The 27,634-nt window shown below is 41.8% G+C and overlaps 1 protein-coding gene across 4 annotated transcripts in view; it reads left to right on the forward strand.

Annotated features, from left to right (window-relative positions):
• RABGAP1L (RAB GTPase activating protein 1 like) overlaps window positions 1–27,634 on the forward strand; it is a 551,596-nt gene that overhangs the window by 107,452 nt on the left and 416,510 nt on the right. For all 4 annotated transcript variants that reach the window (XM_048861147.2, XM_048861149.2, XM_048861150.2 and 1 more), the window contains exons 8-10: window positions 14,858–14,924; window positions 22,086–22,188; window positions 23,496–23,662. In XM_048861147.2, the coding sequence (XP_048717104.2) occupies window positions 14,858–14,924; window positions 22,086–22,188; window positions 23,496–23,662 (337 nt within the window). The remainder of the gene's footprint in view (window positions 1–14,857; window positions 14,925–22,085; window positions 22,189–23,495; window positions 23,663–27,634) is intronic.

A 27,634-nucleotide genomic window follows, 5' to 3' on the forward strand; every position in this document is an offset into this window, starting at 1 on the left:
AGTTGGGCCATTTCCAGCACAAATCCAGGTTTTCTCACCCTCTGCCCCCCCCCCCCCCCCCCAAATCACTCTCCTGCTGGTAATAGCCCATCCAAAGTGACCACTCTCTTCACAATGTGTATGATAATCAAGGTGGGCCATTTTCTGCACAAGTCCAGGTTCTCTCACTCCCTCACCCCCCTCCAAAAGCCACACACACAAACTCACTCTCCTGAAAAGAAAGGATGTAGCTTGACATTAGTCCTCCTGTCAGTTCCTCCTCATGAGTGCCACAGTGAGTTGAGATTCCACTTGAGCTCCTGTGTTACAGTGACTAAGAGGGTCCCGTTCTCTGCCTCCATTTTGGTGTCTATGACCTCAGAGAAGGGTCGGAAGGAGCACCGCTCCAGATATGAACTAAGGTGCAAGTAACCCTCTGCTGCTGATCATCTCAACTTGCTAGGCACCAGTGTCTGATTTGTCTCTGGCTCAACAATCAAAGGGCAGCCAACTGCCTGACAAAAGTGACCTTGTTTGATGTGACAACTGTAACCTTGTTTGATGTGTTTCCAATTAACAGTTTAAACATAAGGAATAAAACCATACTGAACTCTTTAAGGGTTGAGCCTCCAGGGTAGTTACAGATAATTTAATTTAGTGGAGGACTGTGACTGACACAATGAGTGATCGAATTAAAGGCATTATTTAATTTAAAAATTACATAAAGCAAACAGGAATTACAATATAACTATATGCTCCGTTTATATTCACATTCCAAGAATAAATGGTGCATTCTGGGATGATCAGTCCCTGGATGAGAAGAACTGGTGTTTAGTCTCTCTTTTTTTTTTTTTTTTTTTTAACAGCACCTTGATGGTGGATGAGCATGCAAATCTAAAATTAGAATAATACCTTTTTATAATAAATTATAACAACAACCCTCCTATTAAGCCTACCTTGTACCATATCTGTATTTCGGCTACCACATTAAACCTTTCATACCCGAAAACTCAAATACCTTCTACTTCATTATTAGTTATTAATATCAAACATCATTCTAATTACTATTTGCATCATTGCAAATTCTGTGGTTACCAATATTCCAAAACATCCAAAAATTCCCCTACAACACTTGCTAAACCCAGTTAAAACAAAAACATATTTACTACATGACCCAAGGTTATGCCTTGTCGCTTCTATTAATATCACTATTCACTCATGCTAACAACATAACATAACTTTAGCTAGTGTGACTCCTGCTCCTGACTTGCATTTCAACATATTTTGAGTTAGCCTGATCTACACCATGAAACCCATGGATTGAGCTTGCTGTGGCACAGTCACCTTAGAAGAGGGGTGGCCAACCTGAGCCTGAGAAGAAGCCAGAATTTATCAATGTATGTTGCCAAAGAGCCACAGTAATACGTCAGCAGGCCCCAATCAGTTCTCCCCGCGCCTCCCGCCCACCGGCAGCCCCGCCGATCAGCGCCGCCTCCTCCCTCCTTGCACCTCCCAATCAGCTGTTTTGTGGTGTGCAGGAGGCTCAGAGGGGGAGGAGTGAGGTCATAGCAGGCTCAGGGGAGGGGATGGGAAGGAGTGGAGTCGGGGCAGGGCCTGTAGCAGAATCAGGGGTTAAGCAGTGAGCACCCCCGTCACATTGGAAAGTTAGCGCCTGTAGCTCCAGCCCTGGAGTTGGTGCCTATACAAGGAGCCGCATATTAACTTCTGAAGAGCCACATGTGGCTCCGGAGCGGCACGTTGGCCACCCCTGCCTTAGAACTTCGCCCATTGGTGCTGTCTCTAGAGCATATATGGACCCCAAATGATTTAGCTGTGGGCCTGATTCAAGATCACCTTCACTGGATAGGTTGGTGATGGTGCTGGCAAGACCACTTGTCACTGAGACCTTAATATTGCAGACAAACAAAGTATTGATGGCATTGCTTCAGTCGCCTACTTGAAATGAGGGGACGTGAGAGCATCCTTGTAACTACTGAAAAGGCAACCCCACCTTTGTAGGAGTCTTACTGCTTTTCATCCTACCCACTGGTTCACATTATGGGCTCATTTCCCATTCTCCCTCCTCCCCTCTATGGGGATCAGAGTGGAATTTTGGGATAGGCTCCAGGGACTGCTCTTTCAGTAGGAAAAGGCGTGCATCTCAGAGAACAGGCTCCCTGGTATCCTCTTGTCCTCTAGTCCAGCATTCATATACCTATCAACCATTGCCTACTGGGTAGCCTATCCCAGAAAACCATTAGCTAATTGTCCCTCTTTCTAGGTCTAGATCACCCTTCTCTCAAAAGACAGCATAGAACTTTCCAGCCAGGTCAGTTATTGCAGCAGAAGGAGGAGAGCTCTTTCTCAACACTGGACACTAGATGTCTTCCTCCCACCAACAAATTTGCCAACACCATTGAGAGTCTGTCAGAACCTCCTACAAATCTTCTCCTTCCCCTTTTGGCAACTATCTCTTTTTTGGAAGCTTGGAATGGGATCACCTCAGACCAGTTTGTCCTAGACATTGTCAGCAAAAGGTACTGCTTTCAATTCCAATCCTTTTCTACCTCTCACCCTCCTTCAGGGGCACCCTTTCACATGACACTGTTGAAACAAGAGTTGGACTCCATCTAGTGCTTGCAGCAGTGCAGAGGAAGGGCATTTAATTCCCATTACTTTCTCATTCCAAAGAAGGAAAGTAGTATGGCATCCCATATCTGGACTTTCAGCATCTCAACAGGTTCATCTGGCATTTCAGATTCAGGATGGTGATTCTGGCCTCCATAATTCTCTTGTTAGATTCTCAAGACTGGCTCACATCTCTCAACTTTCAAGATGCCCATTTTCACATGTTAATGCTTCTGGCCCTCATGAAATTTCTCCAGTTCCTAGCAGGAAGATCTCATGACTGGTACACTCTCATCACTGTCCTGCCCTTTGGCCTTTCCACAGGACTGGGGGCATTCAGAATGCTTGGCAGTCCTGGCATCTCATCTAATCAAACAGGTAATCCAGTTCTACCCATAGCTTGACTAACTGACTGATCTGAGGAAGATCACCCCAACACCAACTCGATTTAGGTGACCCTTACAACTGTTATCATACTGGGCCTCAAAGTCGGCAGAGAAAAAGCTACACTTTCACCTACTCAAAGCATACAGTTTGTAGGAGCTGTGTTAAGTTCCAAGTCAGCTAAAGCTTACCTTACACAAGTTTACAAACAAAGGTGGACCTTGTCAACTAACTTCAAGCACCCAAAAACATCAGTGAGAGCATGCCTCAGACTTCAGGGACACATGGTCTCCTGGACCTATGTGATGCATCTTGCCTAGGGTTGCCAGGTGTCCAGTTTTCGACCAGAATGCGTCAGCTCTGGTCAGCACCATGGCCAATGGGAGCTGGAGGGACAGTGTCTGCGGGCAAGAGCAGTATGCAGAGCCTCCTGGCCTCCCTACCTAGGAGCTGGACCTGCTGCTGGCCGCTTCCGGGGCGTAGCGTGGTGCCAAGACAGGCAGGGAGCCTGCCTTAGCCCCACTGCACCGCTGACCGGGAGCCGCCTGAGGTAAGCCCGTGCCCCAACCCCCTGCCCCACCCCTGAGCCCTCCCTAAAGCCAGAGCCCCCTCCTGCACCCCAAACCCTCATCCCTAGCCCAACCCAGAGCCCAAAGCCCCTCCTGCACCCCAACCTCCTGCCTCAACCCTCAGTCCCCTCCTGCACTCTGAATCCCTCGGCTTCATCCCCCAGCTTAGAGCCCCCTCCTGCACCTTAGCATAGAGCCTGTACCCCCTCCTGCACCCCAACTCCCTGTCTCAACCCGCAGCCCCGTCCCACACTCTGAATCCCTCGGCCCCACCCTGCAACCTGGAGCCCCTTCCTATACCCCCAAACCCCTCATCCCCAGCTCCACCCCAGAGCCCACACCCCCAGCTGGAGCCCTCACCCCCTCCTACACCCCAACTCTCTGCCCCACCCTGGAGCCCCCTCCCACACCCTGAACCCCTCATTTCTGGCCCCACCCTGGAGCCCGCACCCCCAACCCTTCCAGCCCAGAGAAAGTGAGCAAGGGTCAGGGAAAGTGAGCCACTGAGGGAGGGGAAATGTAGTGAGTGGGGAAGGGGTGGGGCAGGGCCTTGGGGAAGGGACGGGGTAGGGTGTTCAGTTTTGTGAGTTTAGAAAGTTGGCAACCCTAATCTTGCCAGACTTCTACACTCCTTACAAGAGCAGTTGACGTCAGTGTATCTACCCAGCAGACACCACATGGACACGATCTTCGCAGTCCCATAAAAAGTTCTCTCCTCATTACGTTGATGGAAAGACCTTCAGATATGCAACAGAATACGCTCTTCTTCACCTTTACTTAGAGAGAGACTGGTGACTGATACCTTCACTCAGGGATGGGTAGTCATCTAAATCACCTTAAAACTCAAAGCTTATGGTCCCCTCAAGAAGTTTGTCTGCATGTAAACATCCTGGAACTCCGTCATCTGCCTGGCACGCGTGGCGGTTTCTACCTTTACTCCAGGGATTCACAGGTCAGGTGCTGACAGACAACATCCTGCCTATGGATTATGTCAGTAGACATGGAGGATTCTGGTCCTCTCGACTCTGTCAGGAAGCCGTTTGGCTCTTGATTTTGTATGTTGATCACCCTATCATGCCTGGTCCCCACATCTTCCAAGGATTGAGAACTTGCTAGTAGATTACTTCAGCAGACAGTTCTCGGACAACCATAGGTGGTCAGTCAAGGACATAGTGTTTCGGAGTGTCTTCTGCAAATGAGGATAGCCATAATTAGATCATTTGCTCCAGTCCGGGCTCTCTGTCAGATGGCTTTCTTGTCCCCTGGACACTGGGACCCATGTATACCTTCTCCCAACCATCTCAATGATACAGAGGGTCTAGAGGAAACTGAGGCAAGATGCTGGATCAATGATCACGATGGCCTCAGCATGGGCCAAACACTTGCCTATGACCTTATTAATTCATCTCCCAGTTTTCTTCCCCAAGCATTACTCAACTGCAGGGGATTGCCATTATACCTTAAGGTCAGAATCATTCATGAACACACCTAAACTGCTGGTAGCCTTTGCTGATAGAATATTGCCTGATCTTAATCTTCACAGAGATGATAAAAATGAGTCTCCAAGTGTATAAGAACATATTGGGAGCAAACCAAGTTACAGCCACCTAGAGCACAGGCTTTAGAGCCTCTGCTGCCTGTTAGAAGAATGTCCTTCTTTCTGAAATTTGTAGAGCAGCTACATGGAACTTCGTCCACATATTTGCAAGACACCGTACTTTGGTAGAAACTTCCAGATTAGATGCTCATTTTTGGTAGGTCTGTCCTGCAGTCATTGTTTAAATAGAATAGCTATTATCTACCTCCTAGCACACAGATACTGCTTGTTAGTAAACAAGAATGAAATCCACATGGAAGTCAGTTTTCAAGATGTGTTGTCCGCATGGACTCCGTGACCCACCCTCCTTCTCTGCTACTATGGAGTCCTACTCCTTTGGGATTCTGCACTGGTGGGGGAACAGAAGGGTGGTTGGACCTGCTATGCCCTTGATATCCTTGGAATGGGGGGGTGGGGTGAGACCATCTAGGGCACAGGAATGGGCTCTGTTGGCCAAAAGATTCCAGTTTCATTTCATGCATATATGCACCAAGAGTGGAATTAATATGGGTAATACATCTGAAAGAACCAGTTACTGTAAGGTAAGTAACTGTCTTTCATAATATAAAATACTAACTGTCCTTAACTACAGTGGTGATGGGGGTGGTTGTTATGGTATAATGGGGAAGTTCCTTCTGAATAGTAGCATTAAAAATATTAACATAAAAAATCCACCAGGTGGCAGTCTTACCAAAAGAATTCAGATACACTTTCAAGTCTCTCATATAGTGAAAAAGTTGAGGAAAGTATTATATTCTAATCAGTGATTAGTAGGAGAAAGTACCTTGAAATGATCGAGATACTCACCAGAAAAAAATAATTAAAAAGAACTTGAAAAAGACATGTATCTTTCTCTTTCACTTCCAGTTTTGTCATAAAATGGAAATTTAACACTTTAGACAGTTAAAATATAATAAAAAATATTACCTTTAAACACAATTGTGTGATTTTCTGTATCCTGAAACTCCATTCCTACTCTTCGGGAGCTTTTTAAAAAAATAACTAAAAATAGGATTGAAAACAGGATATAGAATAATTTCATAGAATCATAGAATATTAGGGTTGGAAGGGACCTCAGGAGGTCATCTAGTCCAACCCCCTGCTCAAAGCAGGACCAATCCCCAATTTTTGCCCCAGATCCCTAAATGGTCCCCTCAAGGATTGAATTCACAACCCTGGGTTTAGCAGGCCAATGCTCAAACCACTGAGCTATCCCTCCCCCTCTTCACCTGTAAATCCACTCTTGCTGTCATGATACAACTTCATTTCTGTACCGAGTAAGTGGTATGTCAAATATAGCCTTAAAATAGATGGATGGAGATTATACAACCCTTTCTTTGCTGTGGGAGTGGGGGCATTATGATAGTCTATAATTACATAATCATACGCTAATTTTTCCAAAGGACCCCTGCCTTATTCATTATGCAGACTGGGTGGAGGAGGGATACAAGAGGGTAGAATTGAGGTTTTATGGGCAACTGTAAATCTGGCATTCCCCACCTTTTGAGTGTTTGAATTTGCAACCCTAAAGAACTTAGTTTTTGTATGGAATATACATATGTGTGTGTAAAAATACTAAATTGTGAAATAGTAAAGCTAATTTCTAATTTTAGTATTTAAACAAGATTTTGTTTATAACCACATAACTCAAAAATGGTTAAAAGATTTTGCTCAAACTTCAAAAAAAAATACTCTTTTTGATTTGAAGCAAGCTATGGAGAATTTCAGCTCTAGAGTTAGAGTCTGGAGCACAACACAAAGGTTTTGTTCGACAGGAATTATGCTCCTTGTGTTGTGTATGAGGCCTTGCAGATACATAGTTGACCCTAGCTGGTGAGTTCTTCACTTGACTGAATTTCGGCAGTATGTTTTGGAAAGCAAGTAATTAGTGTTCCATCTTGTTTTTCTGAGATGGAAACTCAGGTTTTTGCAAAGATGAGAATTTATACTCCTGGTGAGGGTACCTGCAGATAATATATTGTGGAAATTCCAACAGCAAATTCTCCTATAGCAGACTATCCTGATCAGCGAAGACCTAAGTCTCTTTACAACAAGATGATTGTGTGTATTTTTGTCTTTCTGTATTCTAATTTGATGAAGCTCAGTTTGGATTCTGTAAGCCTACATGTGTTAATAGTGTCCTCTTGGGTAGTGGATGAAAGTGATTTTGGGTTAATTAATGACTGGTTCATATGTGATCCTCAGACTCCTTGCAGCTCCTAGCAACCAGTGACAATTTAGGAATAGTTGTTGCATTAGTGCCTAATTATTTAGTTTTTACAAAAATGAAATTGCCTCTAACTGATTTCTTTTTTCTTCAAACAGTGCAAATGCATATTCTTGGGGAAACACTCGGAATTACTTGTTTCATTCTGTACTTCAAAAACATTAATTGAAGATCTGCCTATAAAGGTTCACACTTTTTAATGTCATTCAGATGGTTTTCCAAGTTTTGATAGTTAGAGAGGCTACAGAATTAATTTCTAATTTCTTTGTAGGTGGAGGCTATGGGGCATCAAAGCATTTGTTGAATTTTTTTGTAGTTTCATGCAAACTTCAAGATTTGTACAACATTTGATCTTGGTTAATCTTAAATGATGATTTCATAAGAGTATCTTGTTAATTACTTTCAGCAAGTGCAGTAAGAAACTTATGTTATGAAAAGGTTCACCTGCTTTAGAGTAATTGACAATTCAGAAGTGCAGTACCTGGTATGCATATGGATCAATGTTCTAACTGACCGATTACAAGATTGGATACTGATGGGAATCTGTTATGGACCACCAGATCAGGCTAGAGAACAGGATAAAGAGCTCCTTTAAGTATCCATTCATAATATGCAGAAAGAAAAATTGCGCTATTGTGGGAAATTTCAATCTGGGGATATATGCTGAAGGTCTCATGCTGCCACTAGTAAAAATTACTTTAAGTTCCTAAAAAATTATAGATTTTCTAGCACCAAGTATTATGACTTACTTGAAGTAATTCTAGTTGACCTCCTGGATACTGTGTTTTGAGATTACAAGTTTGGTTGACAAAGGTAACTGTTGATAAAAGATGCTTAGACTTCTGTAAGTCATGTGACTTAGTACTGCATAAGCTGATTAAAAATAACTCTGCAAAATCAGTGCAGCACACATTAAATGAATTAAAAACTGGCTAACTGATCTCAAAGTAATTGTAAATGGGGACTTATAATACAAAAGCGGAGTTTCTAGTCAGGTCTCAGCGGGATCTGTTCTTGGCCCTGTGGTATTTATTATCTTTATCAATGGTCTAGAAGAAAATATATTATTGCTGGTAAAATTTACAGGTGACACATTGGCACAGTGGTATATAATGAAGATAAGTTAGTTCTGTACAGCGATCTGCATTGCACAGTGAACAACATGTATGTTAATACAGCTAAATGCAAGACTGTGCATCTAGGTATCTAGAATATGGGTCACATTTTTAGGACGGGGGATTATATTTTGGAAAGCAGTGATTCAGAAAGGGGCCTGATTGTCATGGTGGATAACCAACTGAACATAAGTTTGCAGTGCAATGCTGTGGCTAGAAGAGCAAATGTAATCCTTGGATTTAGACATGGGGAAGTGTTAATACCCCTGTATATGGCATTAATGAGAACTTTACTGGAATGCTATGTCCAGTTTTGGTGTCTACACTGTACAAAAGATTGTTGATAGATTTGGAGAAATTTAAATTCTAGAATTTGGATGGTAAGAAGGAGCTGGATGCTACAATATCTTGTTAATGTGATATAGTTTGTCATATTTGGGGCCACTGGCTTCAGTCTTGCTCTGGAGGAGAGTGACTGGTTATTGTTTGGTGAAATGAGTTGTTGATTTTCTCTGTCGTATCCACATCAAATATTTTAACACTCTTAGCAGAGAGGCTAACCAGAGAATTTGTATGAAGATTGAAATACTCTTTCATTTCTAGAGGCAGTGGGCTTGACTTGACCTCAGTTACAGATGTAGAGTAATTCCACTCACTTCTCCAGAGAGACTGATTCACACCAGTGTAACTGAGGTTAGAATCTTGACCAGTATCATTAGATCATAGTTGCAGAACATCAGCTGGGTGCCCATGATTGAAGGACTCAATCTTAACCTTAACTCTGATTTTGTGCATATTATGTTAAAGCCATTGGGCTTACCCATGGATAAGGCTTGTTGTATAAATGGAAATCTGTATTAATTTGAAAATGATACCGGTTTATTTTCAGGGTGGTCCTGGTGCTACTACTTGTTGCATGCAGGCAGAGTGGCGCACTTCCGTTTAGCCCCATTCTCTTCTGTGGAGCTTTGTGCAGACATAGATGATGTGCCACATGCAACAAGTTGTGGGATTGTGGCCTAAGGATGTAACCAGCAGTTCTGAGTTGTGTGCCTGTCTTTCAGTTTCACTTTCCTCTTCCCTGGTAACCTTATTGCTTTTGTATGCAGTAACTCCTCACTTAACGTTGTAGTTATGTTCCTGAAAAATACGAGTTTAAGCCAAACGATGTTAAGCGAATCCAATTTCCCCATAAGAATTAATGTAAATACGGGGGGTTAGGTTCCAGGGAAATTTTTTTCATGAGACAAAAGACTATATTTTACTTATATACACACACACACACTCTCTCTCTCTCTCTCAACAAACAATGTAATCCTGGTACACAGTGATGATGATTGTGAAGCTTGGTTGAGGTGGTGAAGTCAGAGGGTGGGATATTTCCCAGGGAATGCCTTACTGCTAAATGATGAACTAGCAGTTGGCTGAGCCCTCAAGGGTTAGCTCGTTGTTAATGTAGCCTCACGCTCTACAAGGCAGCACGAATGGAGGGAGGGGAGACAGCATGGCAGACTCACACACACCGTGTGTGTGTGAGAGAGAGAGAGAGATGCACATTTCCCCTTTAAGTACGCTGACCCTACTCTTAAGTACACTGCCTTGTTAAGTAGATCAGCAAGCTGAGACCACAGCTGCTGCCAGGAAGCTCCCTCCATCCTGAGCCCTGTCGTGTGTCCCCCCTGCTCTATGGAAGATGGGGTAAGCGGGGTGCAGGAGCAGAGGGGAGGGGGATGCCCTGACATTAGCCTCCCCCCCCCTTCTCCTCCACACCCCCTGCACAGCAAGCAGGAGGCTTGGGGAGCAGATCCAAGGCAGAGGGCAGGAGCAGCACACTGACAGGGGGGCAGGGACAGCTGAACTGCCTGCAATTGTTAGCCTGCTGGGTGGTTGCCGCACAGGGAACTTAGGGGAGCAGGGAGCTGATGGGGGGCTGCGGGTCCACCCTGATTCCAAGCCCCCAACAGCTAGCCGCAATGGGCTGCTCTTCCTGGAAGCAGTGGACAAAGCAGGCGGCTGCCAAATGACATTATAAGGGAGCATTGTGCAACTTTAAACAAGCATGTTCTCTAATTGATCAGCAACATAACGAAACAACATTAACCAGGGCGTCTTTAAGTGAGGAGTTACTCTGCTCTTTTGCCTTTTGAAGCCTGTGTAGCTGCTATTGATCTTTTTTACGCTCTATAATAAAATATGAAGAGAGAAAAAACATAATTTTTTATATAAATTACTACCATGTCTGATTTCTATAATGAAGCAGAGAAAGAATATCACATGCATAAAATGAACAGGAACAAACCTGGCTAATAGGGTAGTAATCACTTATGTGGAAAAACCTGTTTGTAACAGTTTTTAATATAATGATATTCATTCTGCTAATGTAATTGCATTGTTTATTACATCTCTACTCATAACACTCCATGCTCACCACAATATTAATTAGTTAGCTGTCAGTCATTTGAAAGCTATGAAACTGCTTTTGTGGTATCCTTTGAATACTAAATGTCTAAACTGTCTATTCCTTATAATCCCTGTTTATTGTAAAACCTAAATATTCATTATGAAACAGTCAAACCTTTCTTCCATTAGAGAAAATTGGGCTATTGTGCAAAAGAAAACTGTCAAAAAAGACTAAAATATTGTCTGTGCTTTTTATAATTCAGCCTGTTACTAATAATGCTGCTCAGATGCTTTCTTGATTGTGAGATCTCGTTTCTTAAAAAATATTCTGTGTAATATTGCGTAACATTTGTCCATTATAAATATGCATCAGCTAACCACTCTATTTGTGATGTAACAGATACCAAGAGGAAGAGAGGAACTTACCAAGGATTTTTTAAAAACTGGCTTTGTGCCTTTGTTTCCTTATCCTGTATAAAGGAAGCCTGAAGAGATTGTTTTAAGAAGTGTTCTATTTTTTAAAAAAATATGAGGCATATTAAGTCTGTTTTTTCCAGCTCTCGCTGGAGATGTCTTTGGTATCTTAGAGGAAGAGGGTTTTTTTTTTTGTTTTTTTTTTTAAATTTATTCTTTCGTAGAAAGATAGCCTTATGGCTCAAGCACCAGATTGGGTTTCAGTGCAGACTCCTTTCTGATCTTGGGCAAGTTACTTAATCTCTCATGGTATGTCTACACTGCACACTAAGCCAGAATCTGTGAACTTGGTGTTTCCAACCCTACACTTGAGAATTCACATTGCATTGTTAACTTGGGTTTACAGTTACAGGACCTGGGTCTCACAGCTGTGCTAACACATCCATACTGCACTACACAGACCTTCTGACTTGGGTCTGCTGCTTGACTTGCATCCACACTGCAAAATGACAGGGCTTGGACCTGAGTTACAGTGGGACTCAAACTTTGACCCATCTCCAAGGCAGGGTCTTAGGACCTGGGTCCTGAGTGCTTGCTAACCTGAGTCAGATTGATTTGTGTGTGTGACATTGTGCTCCATATGATTTTATGAAAATATGCTAATAAGTGTGAGTATAATGTAACTGGAATATGCTTCATGCAAAAGGTCTCTTGTAAGGTATCATTACAAAGCTTATAATCTACTGAGTGTGTTCATCCTATTTATATTAATGTATTATTCTTGTATCTGCAACTTGGAATATAAAATATAACTCTGAGGTCCTATTGTAATTATGCAAAGTGTGGGCCATTAATGGTGGTTTAGAATATTGAGGGCTCCCATCAACTGGGACAACTGACTTTAGATGGCTCTGTTTACTTGCAAGCCTTCCTATGAGTCAGGCCAGGAAGAATGAAGGCTTGGGGTCTCACAGGACATGTGACCATGTCACCTGGTACTGGAAGCCATCTTAAACCTGGTGCTTTTCCATTTAGAAGGAGGGGTGGGGACCCAAAAAGACAAAAGATTCTTGCCTTGTACCAAAGGTTTATAAGGTAGTGGAACGAAGTGGGTTCCAATCATGAGAAATCTCCTAGCTACCACCTGAGCTGGAACGAGGACTGCACCGGGGAAAGGATTGGGCCCAGACTAGAAAGGATTATAGTCTGTGAAAGAAGCTTATTGGAACATCTCTGAGAGTGAGGTTTCATCTGTAATCAGTTTCTTACTGTATTAGGCCTAAAGTTGTGTGTTTTTGTTTTATTTTGCTTGGTAACTTACTTTGTTCTGTCTGTTATTACTTGGAACCACTTAAATCCTACATTTTATATTTAATAAAATCACTTTTTGCTTATTAATTAACCCAGAGCAAGTATTAATGCCTGGGGGAGAAAATAGCTGTGCATATCTCTCTATCAGTGTTAGAGGGTAAACAATTTGAGTTTACCCTGTATAAGCTTTATACAGAGTAAAATGGATTTATTTGGGGTTTGAAACCCATTGGGAACGGAGTATCTGGGTGCTAGAGGCAGGAGCACTTCTTGAGTTGTTTTCCGTTAAAACTGCAGCTTGTGGGGGACGTGGTTCAGACCTGGGTCTCTGTTTGTAGCAGGCTCGTGTGTCTGGCTCAGCAAGACGGTGTACTGAAGTTCCATGCTGGCAGGGAAAACGGGCTCAGAGGTAGTCCCAGCACATCAGGTGGCAGTTCCAAGGGGGTCTCTGTGACCCAACCCGTCAGTGTGGACAGAAGTGGAGGTTGGGCTGAAACCTGAGTCAGAGACTGGGCTTAGTGTGCAGTGTAGACATAGCCCCAGTACCTCAGTTTCCCAACTGTAAAATGGGGATGGTAAATACTTCCTTTGTTTTGTCTTGTCTGTTTAGATTTCAGGGTCTCTAGGACAGATTGGAGAGAGTCTAGCAGAGGGCAACGAAAATGATTAGGGAGATGGGGCACATGACTTATGAGGAGAGGCTGAGGGAACTGGGGTTATTTAGTCTGCAGAAGAGAAGAGTGAATCGGGATTTGATAGCAGCCTTCAGTTACCTGAAGGGGGCTTCCAATGAGGATGGAACTAGACTGTTCTCAGTGGTGGCTGATGACAGAACAAGGAGCGATGATCTTAAGTTGCAGTGGTGGTGGTCTAGATTGGATATTAGGAAACACTATTTCACTGGGAGGGTGGTGAAACACTGGAATGGGTTACCTAAGGAGGTGGTGGAATCTCCATCCTTTGCGGTTTTTAAGGCCTGGCTTGACAAAGCCTTGGCTGGGATGATTTAGTTGGTGTTGGTCCTGCTTTGAGCAGGGGATTGGATGTCTGATGTCTCTTCCAACCATAATATTCTGTGATTCTACAACGAGGTGCTGTCTATATAAACCAGGGTTAGGCAACCTATGGCACACGTGCCAAAGGCAGCACGCAAGCTTATTTTCAGTGGCACTCACGCTGCCCGGGTCCTGGCCACTGGTCTGGGGGGCTCTGCAATTTAGTTTAATTTTAAATGAAGCTTCTTAAACATTTTAAAAACCTTATTTACTTTACATACAAAAATAGTTTAGTTATATGTTAGAGTTCCAGAAAGAGACCTTCTAAAAATGGTAAAATGTATTAAATTAGAGTGAATAAATGAAGACTCGGCACACCACTTCTGAAAGGTTGCTGACCCCTGATATAAACAATTAACACAATGGGGTCCTGATCTCAGTTGGAGCCTCTGCAGGCTAGTATAATGTGTTTTGTAAGCTCCTGTACCTTAATTGAAGGGGCTGGAGTACTGAACATTGAAGAAGGGTATAATTTCTTCCAAATGGTCAGCGGGGTGGGTGTGCATGTATGTTTTCTGTTTAGGGCTTTATATATTTTATAATCCTTTCCTATATCAGTTGCTCAAATTTGAACAAAACCCTTCAGCTCATTTGATGTATCCATAAAGAATTACAGAAAAAGAAAGCAACCTCAGTGTTTTTTCTCCTTTACAATTCAAATGTAACGTTAGCAATGGACATGACACTAAAATAGAGAATGAACAGAAAAGCATTTTCATTTTTAAAGAATGCTGATACTGTGTTGTAAATGGTAGAAAGGAACATTGGAAATAGTATTTAGTCCTTCTGTACAGAAGTAGATTATATTTTTGCTATATATTCCTTGATGTGGTGAAATATTGAATATCTTGCTTTCAAATACTTCCTATGTATCAGAACTATTTTAACATTTAAACTGTATACTTTAAGCTTTGTACTTATTCAAGAAAGTTCGTAACAGAAATTAATACTTGATTTTGCCTTTATCTTTTCAGTAGACGATTTCTTGGCCATGTCTAGTATATGTGGTGGCGTTTTCTGAATGTGAGAGATAAAAGCACCAACAGCAATTTACTGTAAAAATGGTTCTACTTAAAGGGAAAATAGTGGGTGATCTTTGTCGTGTGCACACTCAAGAAGATATTGCTGTAGTTTTCAATGACTTTCTAATGTCTTTAATTTTTAAAAACCTTTTGCAGATGCTTTGGGATGCTGTTAAGCCCAGGTCGAAATGTGAAGAACAGTGACATGCATTTACTTGATATGGTAATAATCATCTTGTCTGACAAATTAGAGGCTATGGGGTGCAGTTTTCTGTTCCTTTTTTGAAAAAGGACACTGTCAGGGTGCCCATTGTAATTCAGTCTTTTAAAATCCCAGCTTTGAAACTTGAAGGTGAAATTTGGTCCTTTACCAAAAGGTTTCCTCCATTATGTGCAAATATTGGTTTACTATTGTAGAGCTGTTCTTGAATTTTGTTTTATTAAATAAAAACATTTGAAACATTGTTATCCTGGGGAAGAAAGCATATCTAAAAGAATTAATTGGACTTTACATACAAAGATAAGAAAAAAAAATTATTCAAATGCCAACCTTGACAGTGTCCCTTTATGGGGAAAAATAAATAAATCTATCCTTAACGAAAATGGTCCCTCAAATAAGCAAATAAAGTAGAGCTTTCTACGTTTGTCTGACCTGATTACCTAAATCTAGCAAAGGTCTGATAATTTGCATCTGCAAGAGTTTTGTTGTCACTTATTTAAAGCATGACATTAATCTATCATATGTGACTGACACTGCTGTTTAAAGAGTCCCTCCTCTGATCCTTCTTATTTTCAAATTATTTGTTCTTAGAGTATATCCAGTGAATATGCCTCAAATTTCTAGAAACCCATATTAAAAGCAACATATATTGTGTATTCAGATTGTATATTTAGTAAATCAAATGTTAATCTCTGACAAGTTCTGTGTAGTGTTCCATCTCTGATATGATGACTCTTCAAGCTGCATTCTTGTAAATGAGAAGCAAATTGCCTTCCTCTGAATTAGGTCAGATGTTCAGCAAGGATATCTTGCCGCTCCAGAGCTCTTAATGTCATCAGAATATGTGCTTGAACAAACACTAAGTAAATATATTTTAGGGATATACCTGGATGATGATAACCTTACTGACATCAGTTTTGCCAATGGCATAGCACTTTTGGATCCCCACAGGCCCACAACTGTCACAGACCTACAGGATCGGCGCTACGCCCCCAACTTCGGAACAATCTCTTGAAGGAAATCCTTTGATGTGCCTCACCCTAAGGGGTCTCTTTTCCTTCAGGGTAGGCCGTGGATACCTCACTACCTCCTGAGACTAAACCTCTGGGGCTTAAGCACTGCTGCTTCACACTGTGAGCTCTGTTCAGTGAGTCCAACTGAGATAAATTCCTGGGAGAGACTTGTACACTCTTCAGGGACTAATGCACCTCACCCAGGATTTGTAGTGGCATCAAAACAGTGGTATTGTAGTCAAGTGGACCACAGCATAAGAAGTCCTTAGGTTAGCATAGAGAAATTAAGGTTAAAGCATAGTCCATTCTGGTCAACCCAGAGCCCCAGCCAAGCTGTAGCAAACTCCATTATCTAACTTGTGCTTGCGCACGTGTGTGTTCTCTCTCTCTCTCTTCGTTCATTAGTCAGTTCCCAAGTGAGAGAGCTTCCAGCTACCTCTGGAAACCAACCCTTATACCCCCTCAACACCATTCTCTGTCTTTTGTTCTTCAGCTTGGATCTTTGCTTAGCTTCTCTGCTGAGAAGCCGGAAATCTGAGTCTTTGGAGCTTGCATTGTGTCTCCAGCCCTCTTGTTGATCTGGGCTGATTTCAACCAATTCCTTAAAGACTCTTCATTCCACCTATACAGGGAGGTAACACACACACCTGTGACTTAGTCTGACTGGAGAGCAAATTTAATCCTTTTCTCCTAGCTGGGTAGTAGTGCACCATAGAGGGGAAACTGAGGTACACATAGGACTCATAAAAATACTACAGAAAATTCCCACTTTGTCACATCCGCTAATTGCCAAATCAGTGGAAAAGTTTATTGTGGCATGTAAAGGCTGGAAAGCTCAGCGGCAGAAGCTGGCCTGAAAATTAACTGAAGTAAAACCAAAATTCTTCCAGCTGGTGACTTTGTATGTGGTGTGGGCACTAGCATCTTAGTGGGCAACCACCTAGTCGATATGGCTGCGTTGGGCGACCATCTACCTCAACTACATTGTGGATAACATGGGTGGCATCAAAGAAGAACTTGAAGCCTGCAGTGCAAAAGCGTCATCAGTAATGGGGTGCTGCTTAATCAAAAATGTCTTTTGAAAGCCAAACTCCATGATAAGTAGAGAGATTGAGCTGAGGATATACAGTGGTCAGTATCTTGACCTGCGGGACTGAAACATGGCCCCTCATTGTCCAGATGGAATAGAAATTGGACGTCATTCAGATAAAATATCTCTGAATGATTGGAAAACATCCAATGGTTGAAATTCAGGACAAATGAAGAGATCAGTCTTCTAACTAAACAGGTTCTGCTCTCTCAAATGGTTGCCCAGTGTGTTCTAAGGTAGCATGGACATTTTGTTTGAATGCCTACCAACTTCCCTGTGGGAGTCATCTTTGACTTTTGACTCAGTAAAAGGAGAATGGAAAAAACCACCCGGAAACCTAAAACACGATGGCTGGATGGTGTCAACAGACACCTGTCCCTTAAAGTCGTTCTTAGTGTCCCATTTCAGGGCAACTGCACCTGTATTTCCTCTTTGTGGTCCAGCAAGGGCACCCACCCTCAGGCTTCTGGCTCCCCATCAGCTGTCTTGAGTGGAGACCTGCCTCTCTCTCTTCCTCCTGGCTGGGGTTCTCTCAGGCTGCAGAGTTCCCCCAGCAAGGCAGAATGACTGACAGGCCCATATACTTTGCTTTTCTCCTCAGAGGCTATAAACAGCATAATTGCCCATGGTTTAAGTTGCCAAACAGCTTTTTCTAAGCAAGCACATTTATTCTTAAGATAAAAAATTATCAAGAAAACATTAAAAAAAAAAAAAGAAAAAAAAAAACCCATACAAACATGCTAATAAGCTTACCAGAGATCACTTTCCCCTATCTCCACAAGAGCTCTGATCGGTGTCAGTCCTTCCAGTCATTCCCTAAAGATTGAGGCCCTGCCTTTGGATAGAAGATCCTGTCTGTTTTCTGGATTAGAAAGGTCTCGACTCAGTTTAAATTTAGGCTGTTTATCCAAAAATCCTTTTTGTTGTTTGGCCTCTAAAAAATCCAGTTTGAACTAATGTAGGTGAGCCTCCCCAGGGGGTGGTGTATCTCTGGAGGTGTTACAACTTGATTGAATTTGCCTGATAACCCCACACGGTTCTTATTTCATGGATGGCTCTGATTACCCTCCCCCATACAGTTGCTGGCCCACAATGATACATAAACTTAATACAGTAAGCTCTCCCAAAGAAATCATAGGCAATTGCCATGTCTGTCACACTGTCTTGTAATATATCAGATTTGGTTCAGGACAGAACATCATGGAGGTACATAACTCATTCGGTGGCTTCTGTATAGGCTGCCCAAGCAACAGCATGACATCTAGTTATATTTTAACTTAATTGATGGCCAAAATGAGCACTAAAAAATATTCACTGAGCAGAGGAGAAGCCAAAATCAGTCCTGCCGTAAGCAGACCCAGTCCACTGAAGTCAGTGGAATCGTACCCATTTATAAGAAGGGCTAAATTTTGCCCTTGGATTTTAACTAAACCATTGAGGAAGAAGGTACTAAAACCATGTGTAGATTGTCTAAAGTAGTTGCTTAAGACAAAGAGTTGCCCATTGAAGGTTGTCTTTTTGTGCAGGTTTCACTGTATTAGGACGTCACAACCTGTAGCCATCAGTTGCTTTTAACGGTGGAGGAGTTTGCTTGGTGAGCTGACACTTATTAGAAGTAGGCATACAAGCCAAAATTTTCAAATATGGGTAATTAAAATCAGGTACCTACATTCATACTTGGACATCTAAATAAGTGACCTGACTTTCTAGATGCTTAGAAACATTCAGCCCCTCATTTGCTTCATTACAACTTAAAATTTTGGCCATTGCTCTTAACTACTAGTTGACCTTTTTCAATTTTTAACTTTTCTATTGTACACTCTATAGCAAGTTGTTTGTAAGTTAAATACAAGTTAATAGTTTATGTAATTTAATTTTTTGATTTTTGATTAGTATTCTACAATATTGAAATCTCAACATATTCTAGAAGTGCTTAACTTGAGCTGGTTAGGAGTTGCGCATCAGTACAATAACCTTGATTTACTTCCAGTCCTTTTATGTCCCTCTGGTTTCCTGTGTAAGGTGAGAAAATGGTTGATCAGGACAAGTTGATCCTGGTGTGTTTCATAGCAAGCAATTAATGTTGGTGGCATTAAATTGTTTAAGGATGTCCTTCTAGCAGTCAAGACACAAGAATCCTCGATCCTGTCTAAATACCCCTCTTTTTCCAAAGTGTGAGTTGTCAGCATGAAAGATAATTCCTGAAGACTTCATGGTAAATTAATTTTAGGAGTGAGGAGGACATTCCATTTCTTTTTTATGGGAAAAGGAATCTTCCTCAAATGAGATTTGACTCAAGTTGAAAATTTCCAGTGGTGCTTTGAAGATGTCAAAGCATTCTATGTTGTCTCATATCAGCAAGTTAAAAAGACATGTCAGTGCAGTGAAAGACACTTCAGAATGTTGGCACATCTCAGGGGTTTGGCTGTGGCTCAGATGTTGAGGATATATTTTACTCCCTGTGAAGATCAGAGTAATGCACCCTGATGTGATCTCTACCACCTGTTGTCTTCACTGACATCCAAAACCCTCAGTCACTTTAAAGAATTCTTCTTCCTGTCCTGCTGCAGCATGTCTTTTTTCCTAATGAGATTCCTGCTACAACCATTTTTTCCCCACTTTTTTAAAAAAGTCATTCTGATGACAGCAAGGGACTAAATGATACTAGCTTGAGCCAAACACAGTGTGTGCAAATAATGGGCACACTTGCAGAATCACAGAAATGTGTAAGGCTGGAAGGGACCTCAAGAGGACATCCAGTCCATTGCCCTGTGCTGAGGCACAATTATATATACCTAAACTATCCCCAACTTATCACCATCCTTTGTTATAAAAACCTTTCACATATTTGATTACTTATAGTGCCCCCCCTCAGCCTTCTCCAGACATATCTCAGTATTGACATGAACAGATCTGCTTTTCCAGTTGTATCCTTTGATTAGGAAATGGAACAACAAATTGTAATAAACTTTGTGGTTGCTTTGTAATGTAGACAAATGTCTACTGAAACAGGTCTAAAAAAACGTATTTTAATATGTCATCTTAGCAAGGATTTGAATCCAGGTCTCCAGAAATAAAACCCTTTGCATTAAACTACCGCATCACATAATCTTAGTTTATTTGCTTAAGTATAACAAATATTCTGAAAAGTCCTTTTTCTGTTTATTTGGAGAATTCAGCAGTACAACTGGGTGAATCATGGATTTTTCAATTCTCTGACAATTCCAAAAAAAGATGTTTTGATTCAGGTGGAAGTGAAAACAATTTTAAAAAAAAAATTGCAGTGAATTAAAAAATCAGAAAAAAATTCAAGCTGGATCAAGTCAAACATTTTGTTCAACCCAACTCAATGTCTTTCATTTCAGTTCTGATATTTTAACACAAACAGAGGAAGACTAGATTCACAAAATCGGTAGGGATGAGGGTGTGCTCATTTCTTCCTTATAACTTTTAGTCCAGTGGTTAGGATAGTCTTCTGGGGATGTAGCAGACCAGGGTTCAATTCCCCCTGCCTCTGAAGTGGGAGAGGGAATTTCAACTTGAGTCTCCCACATTGCAGGAGAGTGCCCTAGCCATGGGGCTGTGGAATATTTTCATGTGAGTCTCTCGCTCTCTCCATTGTTGTTCATAGTGGCAATTTTTAGTCATCCATGATTGCTATGAATAATCATTGGGCCAGGGAAAGTATGTGAGAGTGACTCTATAGCCAGCTTTTTAGGGCACCCACCTAGGATGCGGGAGGCCCAATTTCAAGTCCCTGCTCCACAAAGGGTGAAATTGAACCTAGGTTTTCTACATTCCAGGAGACTCTGCCCCAGTGGCTTATAAAAAGGGCACCACCATCAGCTTGACAAATTGAAAGGTTTTGACAATGTCAAACCAAACCATTTTGATTGGAAAAAATCAGAATGTTTTGGAAACGTTCTGTTTGGTTGAAACTATTCGGCAGACTCAAAGTGACTTTGCAGATAGTTTCCGGTTGCCTGAAAGTGAAGTGTTATTTTTCTTCTCTTCAGTGAATAAATTATTCACTCAGCTTTATTGAGCACCTCAGATTAATTACCCAGCACCCTGACAAATCTGAGGTAGGATGGAAGATACCTCTCTCCTCAAGATCCGTGGAGAGGCCATTCTGCAAGGCCCTCCTTGATCTGAGCAATGAAGGGATGTTCTAAAACAGGGAGAGGGCTTCAAGAGTCTGGTGTGCGTGCATATACGATGACAGACTTGGCAATAGCCTCTACACGTAACTCTGTGTTGGGACTTATTTCTCCCAAGATTATGAATTTTTTTAGAAATGGGAGACACTGCATGGAATTGTCTTTTAGTGCAAACATGGAGACATTAACAGAGATTTTAGTGCATGCATGTACGTCAGGGGTGGTGGTGGTGGTGGGAGGGGGCTGTTCTGGATGCATCTGCATGTTGTTCTGACATTTCCCCCTAAAGTTAAGGTTTAATTCTCAAAGAAATCTACTTCAATGGTGGCACATACAAATCTACCAGCCAGCAGCAAACACCAAAGCAGGTGCAATGGGTACAGCTGCACCGTGAGAGATTTCTTCCTCCCCTTTCTCCTGGAAGTTTGGATGTTGATGAGTTCCTCAGAGAGTTTCCCTAGTTTTCACTCTGAATGCTTTCTCCCCTGTGCTGATTGGCTTTTTTATTCCTATACAGTCAGTTTTCCTGACACTGTCCTCCATGTCTGTTTCCCTGCCTTCCCCTCATCACTCCCTTCCTTGTCTCTTCTCCCTTCATTTGTTTGTCTATTCCCACACTCCAAAACAGTAAAACATAAAGCCAGAAACACGCTCCCCCAAAATAAAATACTAACAAAAATAATTCAACTAAATGAAAATAAATGAAATGTTTGCAAGCTATCATGTTGTTCACTTTGCTTGTATGTTCTATCCCTTTTCAACCTTGTCTGTCTTCACTGTTTAGATTTGAAGCAGGGGCTTATCTCTCACTGTACAGTTCCTAGCACAACTGGGCGGGCCCCTTATATTGGTTGTATGTAGGTGCCACTATAATGCATATAATACATGTGTTTATTCTTAGGAGTCCATGGGAAAGAGCTGTGATGGGAGAGCGTATGTTATTACTGGAATGTGGAATCCCAATGCACCTACTTTTCTAGTACTTAATGAGGAAACACCTAAAGGTAAATGATTTTTTTAACAATGCTGTTTTGCTTGCTTAGTAATTACTTAATATGGTAAAGAATACTTAACCTTGTTTAATAAATGTTTTCTGCCTTTGTCTCTTTGAGAGCATGCTGTGTACTTCAGTTTAACGTTAACATCATGGTAACCCCAAAGGCCTCGGTCAGTATCACAACCTGACTGTGCGATGAACTGTATAAACACATATAACATAAAGAATTGCTCATACTGGCATGTGCTCTTGCTGCCAGGTCAGAATCCTGTAGAAGAGCTGTGTGTGAGGTCACAGGCATGTTCCCCTGGGGATCAGAATTTTCAATCCCAGGGGTACTTAGCAGCCATTTCCTCACTGCGCCTAGTTCCTGTTTTACTGCTTGGTTGAATCTGGAACTCCTATCTTTTTTTTTAACCTTGATTTTAGCCGTAAAGTAGTATTGACTCCGAGCACAGCATACTTTTCCTTATTCTTGGACTTCTTTTTAGTGTCTTTTAAGATGTTATATACAGTAGTTTGTTACTTCTAGCGTAGTGTAGACTTGGCTCTTGCTGTGCAGCTTGACCCTATTTCCAATTCATGACTTGATTGTGTTCTTTCCATTGTCCATTTGTGGTCTGATCACATAACTATCCCAGGTGAGTGCATTTGTTATTGCCTGAGGCTCTGTTTCATATCCCTGATGACTAAAAACGAACACTTATTTTAAAAGCTGTGTTTCCTGCAACAGTAAAATCATGTACTTAAGGGGTCTTATTTGTAACTTACAAGGCCTAGGCATCATTCATCCATTTTGTATCTGAGTGCCAATGGGGCTTGGGACAAATGCAGGATGATGTGGGGGATGCTTTGACACCGAGTATCTGGCTTCTAAGACAGCTCACTCCTTCAGCATTAGATGATACCTTCAGATTTGTGACCTGACCCAGTGTAATTTTCCAGTCATTTGACCTCAGACCATGGTTCTGGTCCGCAGTTTCTTCTTTCCTTCCCCCTCCTCACCCCATATGGGACGTTTTGCCTCCATTCTTGCAAATGCTTGCTTGTGTTAGAGAACTACCAGAATTATTTGCTATTAAAGGAGACTATCCCATTGGCTATTGTGCATTTCATTCTATGTGGATATACAAGATCTAAAACAGAAATGAAATATGTGCTGCAGAATCAATAGATGGATTTAATAGGAAGGGATTTGGACCTAAATAGCCATCTGTTTCTGTGGGTTTTTTTTATACTAATCAGTACCTTGAGAAATTGAATCTTTTTGAGACTGACTGCTTTTGTGAATGTGAATTTATTTTTGCGTTCCAGATAAACGTGTGTACATGACTGTGGCAGTGGATATGGTGGTCACTGAAGTGGTAGAGCCAGTCCGCTTTTTGCTGGAGACTGTTGTTCGTGTGTATCCAGCTAATGAGCGTTTCTGGTATTTCAGCAGAAAGACCTTCACAGAAAATTTCTACATGAAGCTAAAACAGGTACAGCAGTGTTTTCTAATAAGTATAAAATTGACTTTCTTTAGAAAAAATTGACTTTCTGAGCATTAGTCAACCTTTTCTAATTATTTGTTTCTGTAGATGTTTCCAAGGCCCCTGATAGTGGCGCAGAGCCGGCTCTAGCTCTAACAGACTAAGCAATTGCTTAGGGCCCCAAGCAGCTCAAGGGGGCCCCCATTCACATTTTGTATTGTTGAGAGGAGGGAGGGGAGAACAATATTCCTGCTTAGGATCCCCAGTGGGCTAGCACCACCTCTGTAATGGCGATAGAGAATAACAATTAAAAATGAAGAAAAGTCAATCCTTTGAGAGTCTTAATTTTATCATGTTATAATTTGTCTAATTTATAATTTATCTAATACACACACACACAAAATAAATAAAAGTAATTAATTTGTTTCGGTAAAATGTGTTGGAGTTCACAGGTGCAACTTGGTTACAAATGCACTTTGCCTAATCTCAAATATTCCTTTTCATGCTAGTTAATGAAAGGGCCATTATTCATCTCTAGGCATTTGAGTTTGTATTCCCTGACATTACACATTTTATAAATGCTTAAATTGGAACCTTCCTATCTAGTTCTAAATTGCTTACTGATGCAGTGGTAAAGTTCTACGGATATTTATAATAATGTAGCTCTAACATTAAAGCAACCCAGGCATCTTTATATATTTAAATATCAACAGCTCACTCTACTACTGTAGTTCATTACAGCATCATCAGGGCCCTACCAAATTGACAGTCCATGTTGGTTAATTTCACAGTATTGTCAACTCTAGGGGTCTTGACCAAAAAAGGAGTTGGGGGTGGGGGTCGCAAGGTTATTGTGGGGAGGGTTGTGGTACTGCTACCCTTACTTCTGTGCTGTTGCTGGCGACAGCGGTGCCTTCAGAGCTGGGCAGCCGGAGCGTGTCGGCTGGGCGCCCAGCTCTGGAGGCAGTATCCCACCAGCAGCAGTGCAGAAGTAAGGGTGGCAATGCCATACCATGCCTTCATTACTTCTGCGCTGCTGCCTTCAGAGCTGGTCGGCCAGAGAGTGGCAGCTGCTGACCAAGGGTCCAGCTCTGAAGGCAGCAGCGCAGATGTAAGGGTGGCAATACCATACCGTGCCATCCTTACTTCTGCGCTGCTGCTGGCGGCAGCTCTGCCTTCAGAGCTGGACTCCTGGCCAGCAGTGGTGAATTTATCTAATTCTTTTTGAACCCAGTCCCCTGGCAATGAGTTCCACAGGTTGAATGGGTGTTAGGTGAAATGGTATTTCCTTATGTTTGTTTTTAAACATTTTTCATATTAGTTTCACTGGGTGACCCCTAGTTCTTGAGTTAGGAAAGTTATTTATCCCTTCACATATTCACTTTCTCCACACCATTCATGTTTTTATAGTCATATCTTTTCTAAATTGAATGGGCCTAGGCTTTTTAATCTCTCCTTATATGGAAGCTGCTTCATATCCCAAATCATTTTCATTTCCCTTCTCTGTACTACTTCCAATTCTAATATATTCCTTTGAGATCGCACCACCAGAACTGCGTGCAGTATTCAAGGGCGTTCCATGGATTTATGTAGTGGCACTATGATATTCACTGTTTTATTATCTATCCCTTTCTTAATGGTTCTAAAATTCTGTTAGGTTTTTTGACTGCCACTGCACATAGAGTGGATGTTTTCATAAAACTTATCTGCAGTGTCTCCACAATCTTTCCTGAGTGATAACTGATCCCATCATTTTGTGTGTATATTTGGGATTATTTTTTCCAATGTACCTTACTTTGCACTTACCAACATTGAGTTTTATCTGCCATTTTGTTGTCCCATCACCCAGTTCAGTGATCTTTTTGTAACTCTGTAGTCAGCTTTGGACTTAATTATCTTAAATAATTTTGTGTTATCTGCAGACCTTGCCGTCTCACTCTTTACCCCTTTTTCCAGATCATTTATGATGAATATGTTGAACAGCACAGGTCTCAGTACAGATCCTTGGGAACCCCACTGTTTATCTTGCTTCATAATGAAAACTGACCATTTATTCATCTTGTAACCAATTATTGATCCATAAAAGTACCTTCCCTCTTATCCCAGGACTACTTAATTTGCTTTAGAGCTTTTGGTGAGGGACCTTGTAAAAGGCTTTCTGAAAGTCCAAATACACTATATCCACTGGATCTCGCTTGTCCAAGTGTTTGCTCACACCCTCAGAGAATTCTAATAGATTGGTGAGTAATGATTTCCCTTTACAAAAGCCATGTTGACTCTTCCCCAACATATTGTGTTCATCAATGTGTTTGTTTGAAACTATAGTAAAAAACAACATTATCAATGTGCCTGGTATTGAAGTTCGGTGTCCTGGCCCATAGTTGCTATGATCTACTCTGGAGCCTTTTAAAAAAATTATTATGTTAGCCATTCCCCTGTCATCTGGTATGGAGGCTAATTTAAATGCTAGGTTACATACCACTCTTAGTAGTTCTGCAATTTCATATTTGAATTCCTTCAGAACTCTTGGGTGAATACCATCTGGTCCTGCTGAGTTATTACCATTTAACTGATCATGTTGTTCCAAAACTTCCTCTATTGACACCTCAATCTGGGACAGTGCCTCATATTTGTCACCTAACAAGAATGGCTTGGGTGTGGGAATCTCCCTCACATCCTCTTCAGTGAAGACTGATGCAGACAATTAATTTAGCTTCTCTGCAATGGCCTTGTTTTCCTTGAGTGCTGATTCAGCACATGGGTCGTCCAGTGGACTTATGGATTGTTTGGTAGTCTTCCTGCTTCTGATGCGCTTAATTTTTTTTAAGTTTGTCTTTTGCTAATTAATCTTCGAATTCTTTTTTGGTCTGCCTAATTATACTTTTATACTTGATTTACCAGAGTTTGTGGTTCCAGGGAGAACTGGAAGTCCTGGCACAGTCAAGGAATTATGATGTGATTGGAATAACAGAGATTTAGTGGGATAACTCACATGACTGGAGTACTGTCATGGATGGATATAAAATGTTCAGGAAGGACAGGCAGGGCAGAAAAGGTGGGGGAATTGCATTGTATGTAAGGGAGCAGTATGACTGCTCAGAGCTCTAGTATGAAACTGCAGAAAAACCTGAGAGTCTCTGGATTAAGTTTAGAAGTGGAAGCAACAAGGGTGGTGTTGTGGTGGGAGTCTGCTATAGACCACCGGACCAGGGGGATGAGGTGGACGAGGCTTTCTTCCGGCAACTCACGGAAGTTACTAGATCGCAGGCCCTGGTTCTCATGGGAGACTTCAGTCACCCTGATATCTGCTGGGAGAGCAATACAGCGGTGCACAGACAATCCAGGAAGTTTTTGGAAAGTGTAGGGGACAATTTCCTGGTGCAAGTGCTGGAGGAACCAACTAGAGGCAGAGCTCTTCTTGACCTGCTGCTCACAAACTGGGAAGAATTAGTAGTGGAAGCAAAAGTGGATGGGAACCTGGGAGGCAGTGACCATGCGATAGTAGAGTTCAGGATCCTGTCACAGGGAAGAAAGGAGAGCAGCAGAATACTGACCCTGGACTTCAGAAAAGCAGACTTTGACTCCCTCCGGGAACTGATGGGCAGAATAACATGGGAGAATAACATGAGGGGGAAAGGAGTCCAGGAAAGCTGGCTGTATTTTAAAGAATCCTTATTGAGGTTACGGGGACAAACCTTCCCGATGTGTCGAAAGAATAGTAAATATGGCAGGTGACCAGCTTGGCTTAACAGCGAAATCCTCGCTGATCTTAAAGACAAAAAAGAGGCTTACAAGAAGTGGAAGATTGGACAAATGACCAGGGAAGAGTATAAAAATATTGCTCGGGCATGCAGGAGTGAAATCAGGAAGGCCAAATCACACCTGGAGTTGCAGCTAGCAAGAGATGTTAAGAGTAACAAGAAGGGTTCCTTCAGGTATGTTAGCAACAAGAAGAAAGTCAAGGAAAGTGTGGGCCTGTTA

The sequence above is a fragment of the Caretta caretta genome, chromosome 8, assembly GCF_965140235.1.
Source record: "Caretta caretta isolate rCarCar2 chromosome 8, rCarCar1.hap1, whole genome shotgun sequence".
Classification (NCBI taxonomy): Eukaryota; Metazoa; Chordata; order Testudines; family Cheloniidae; genus Caretta; species Caretta caretta.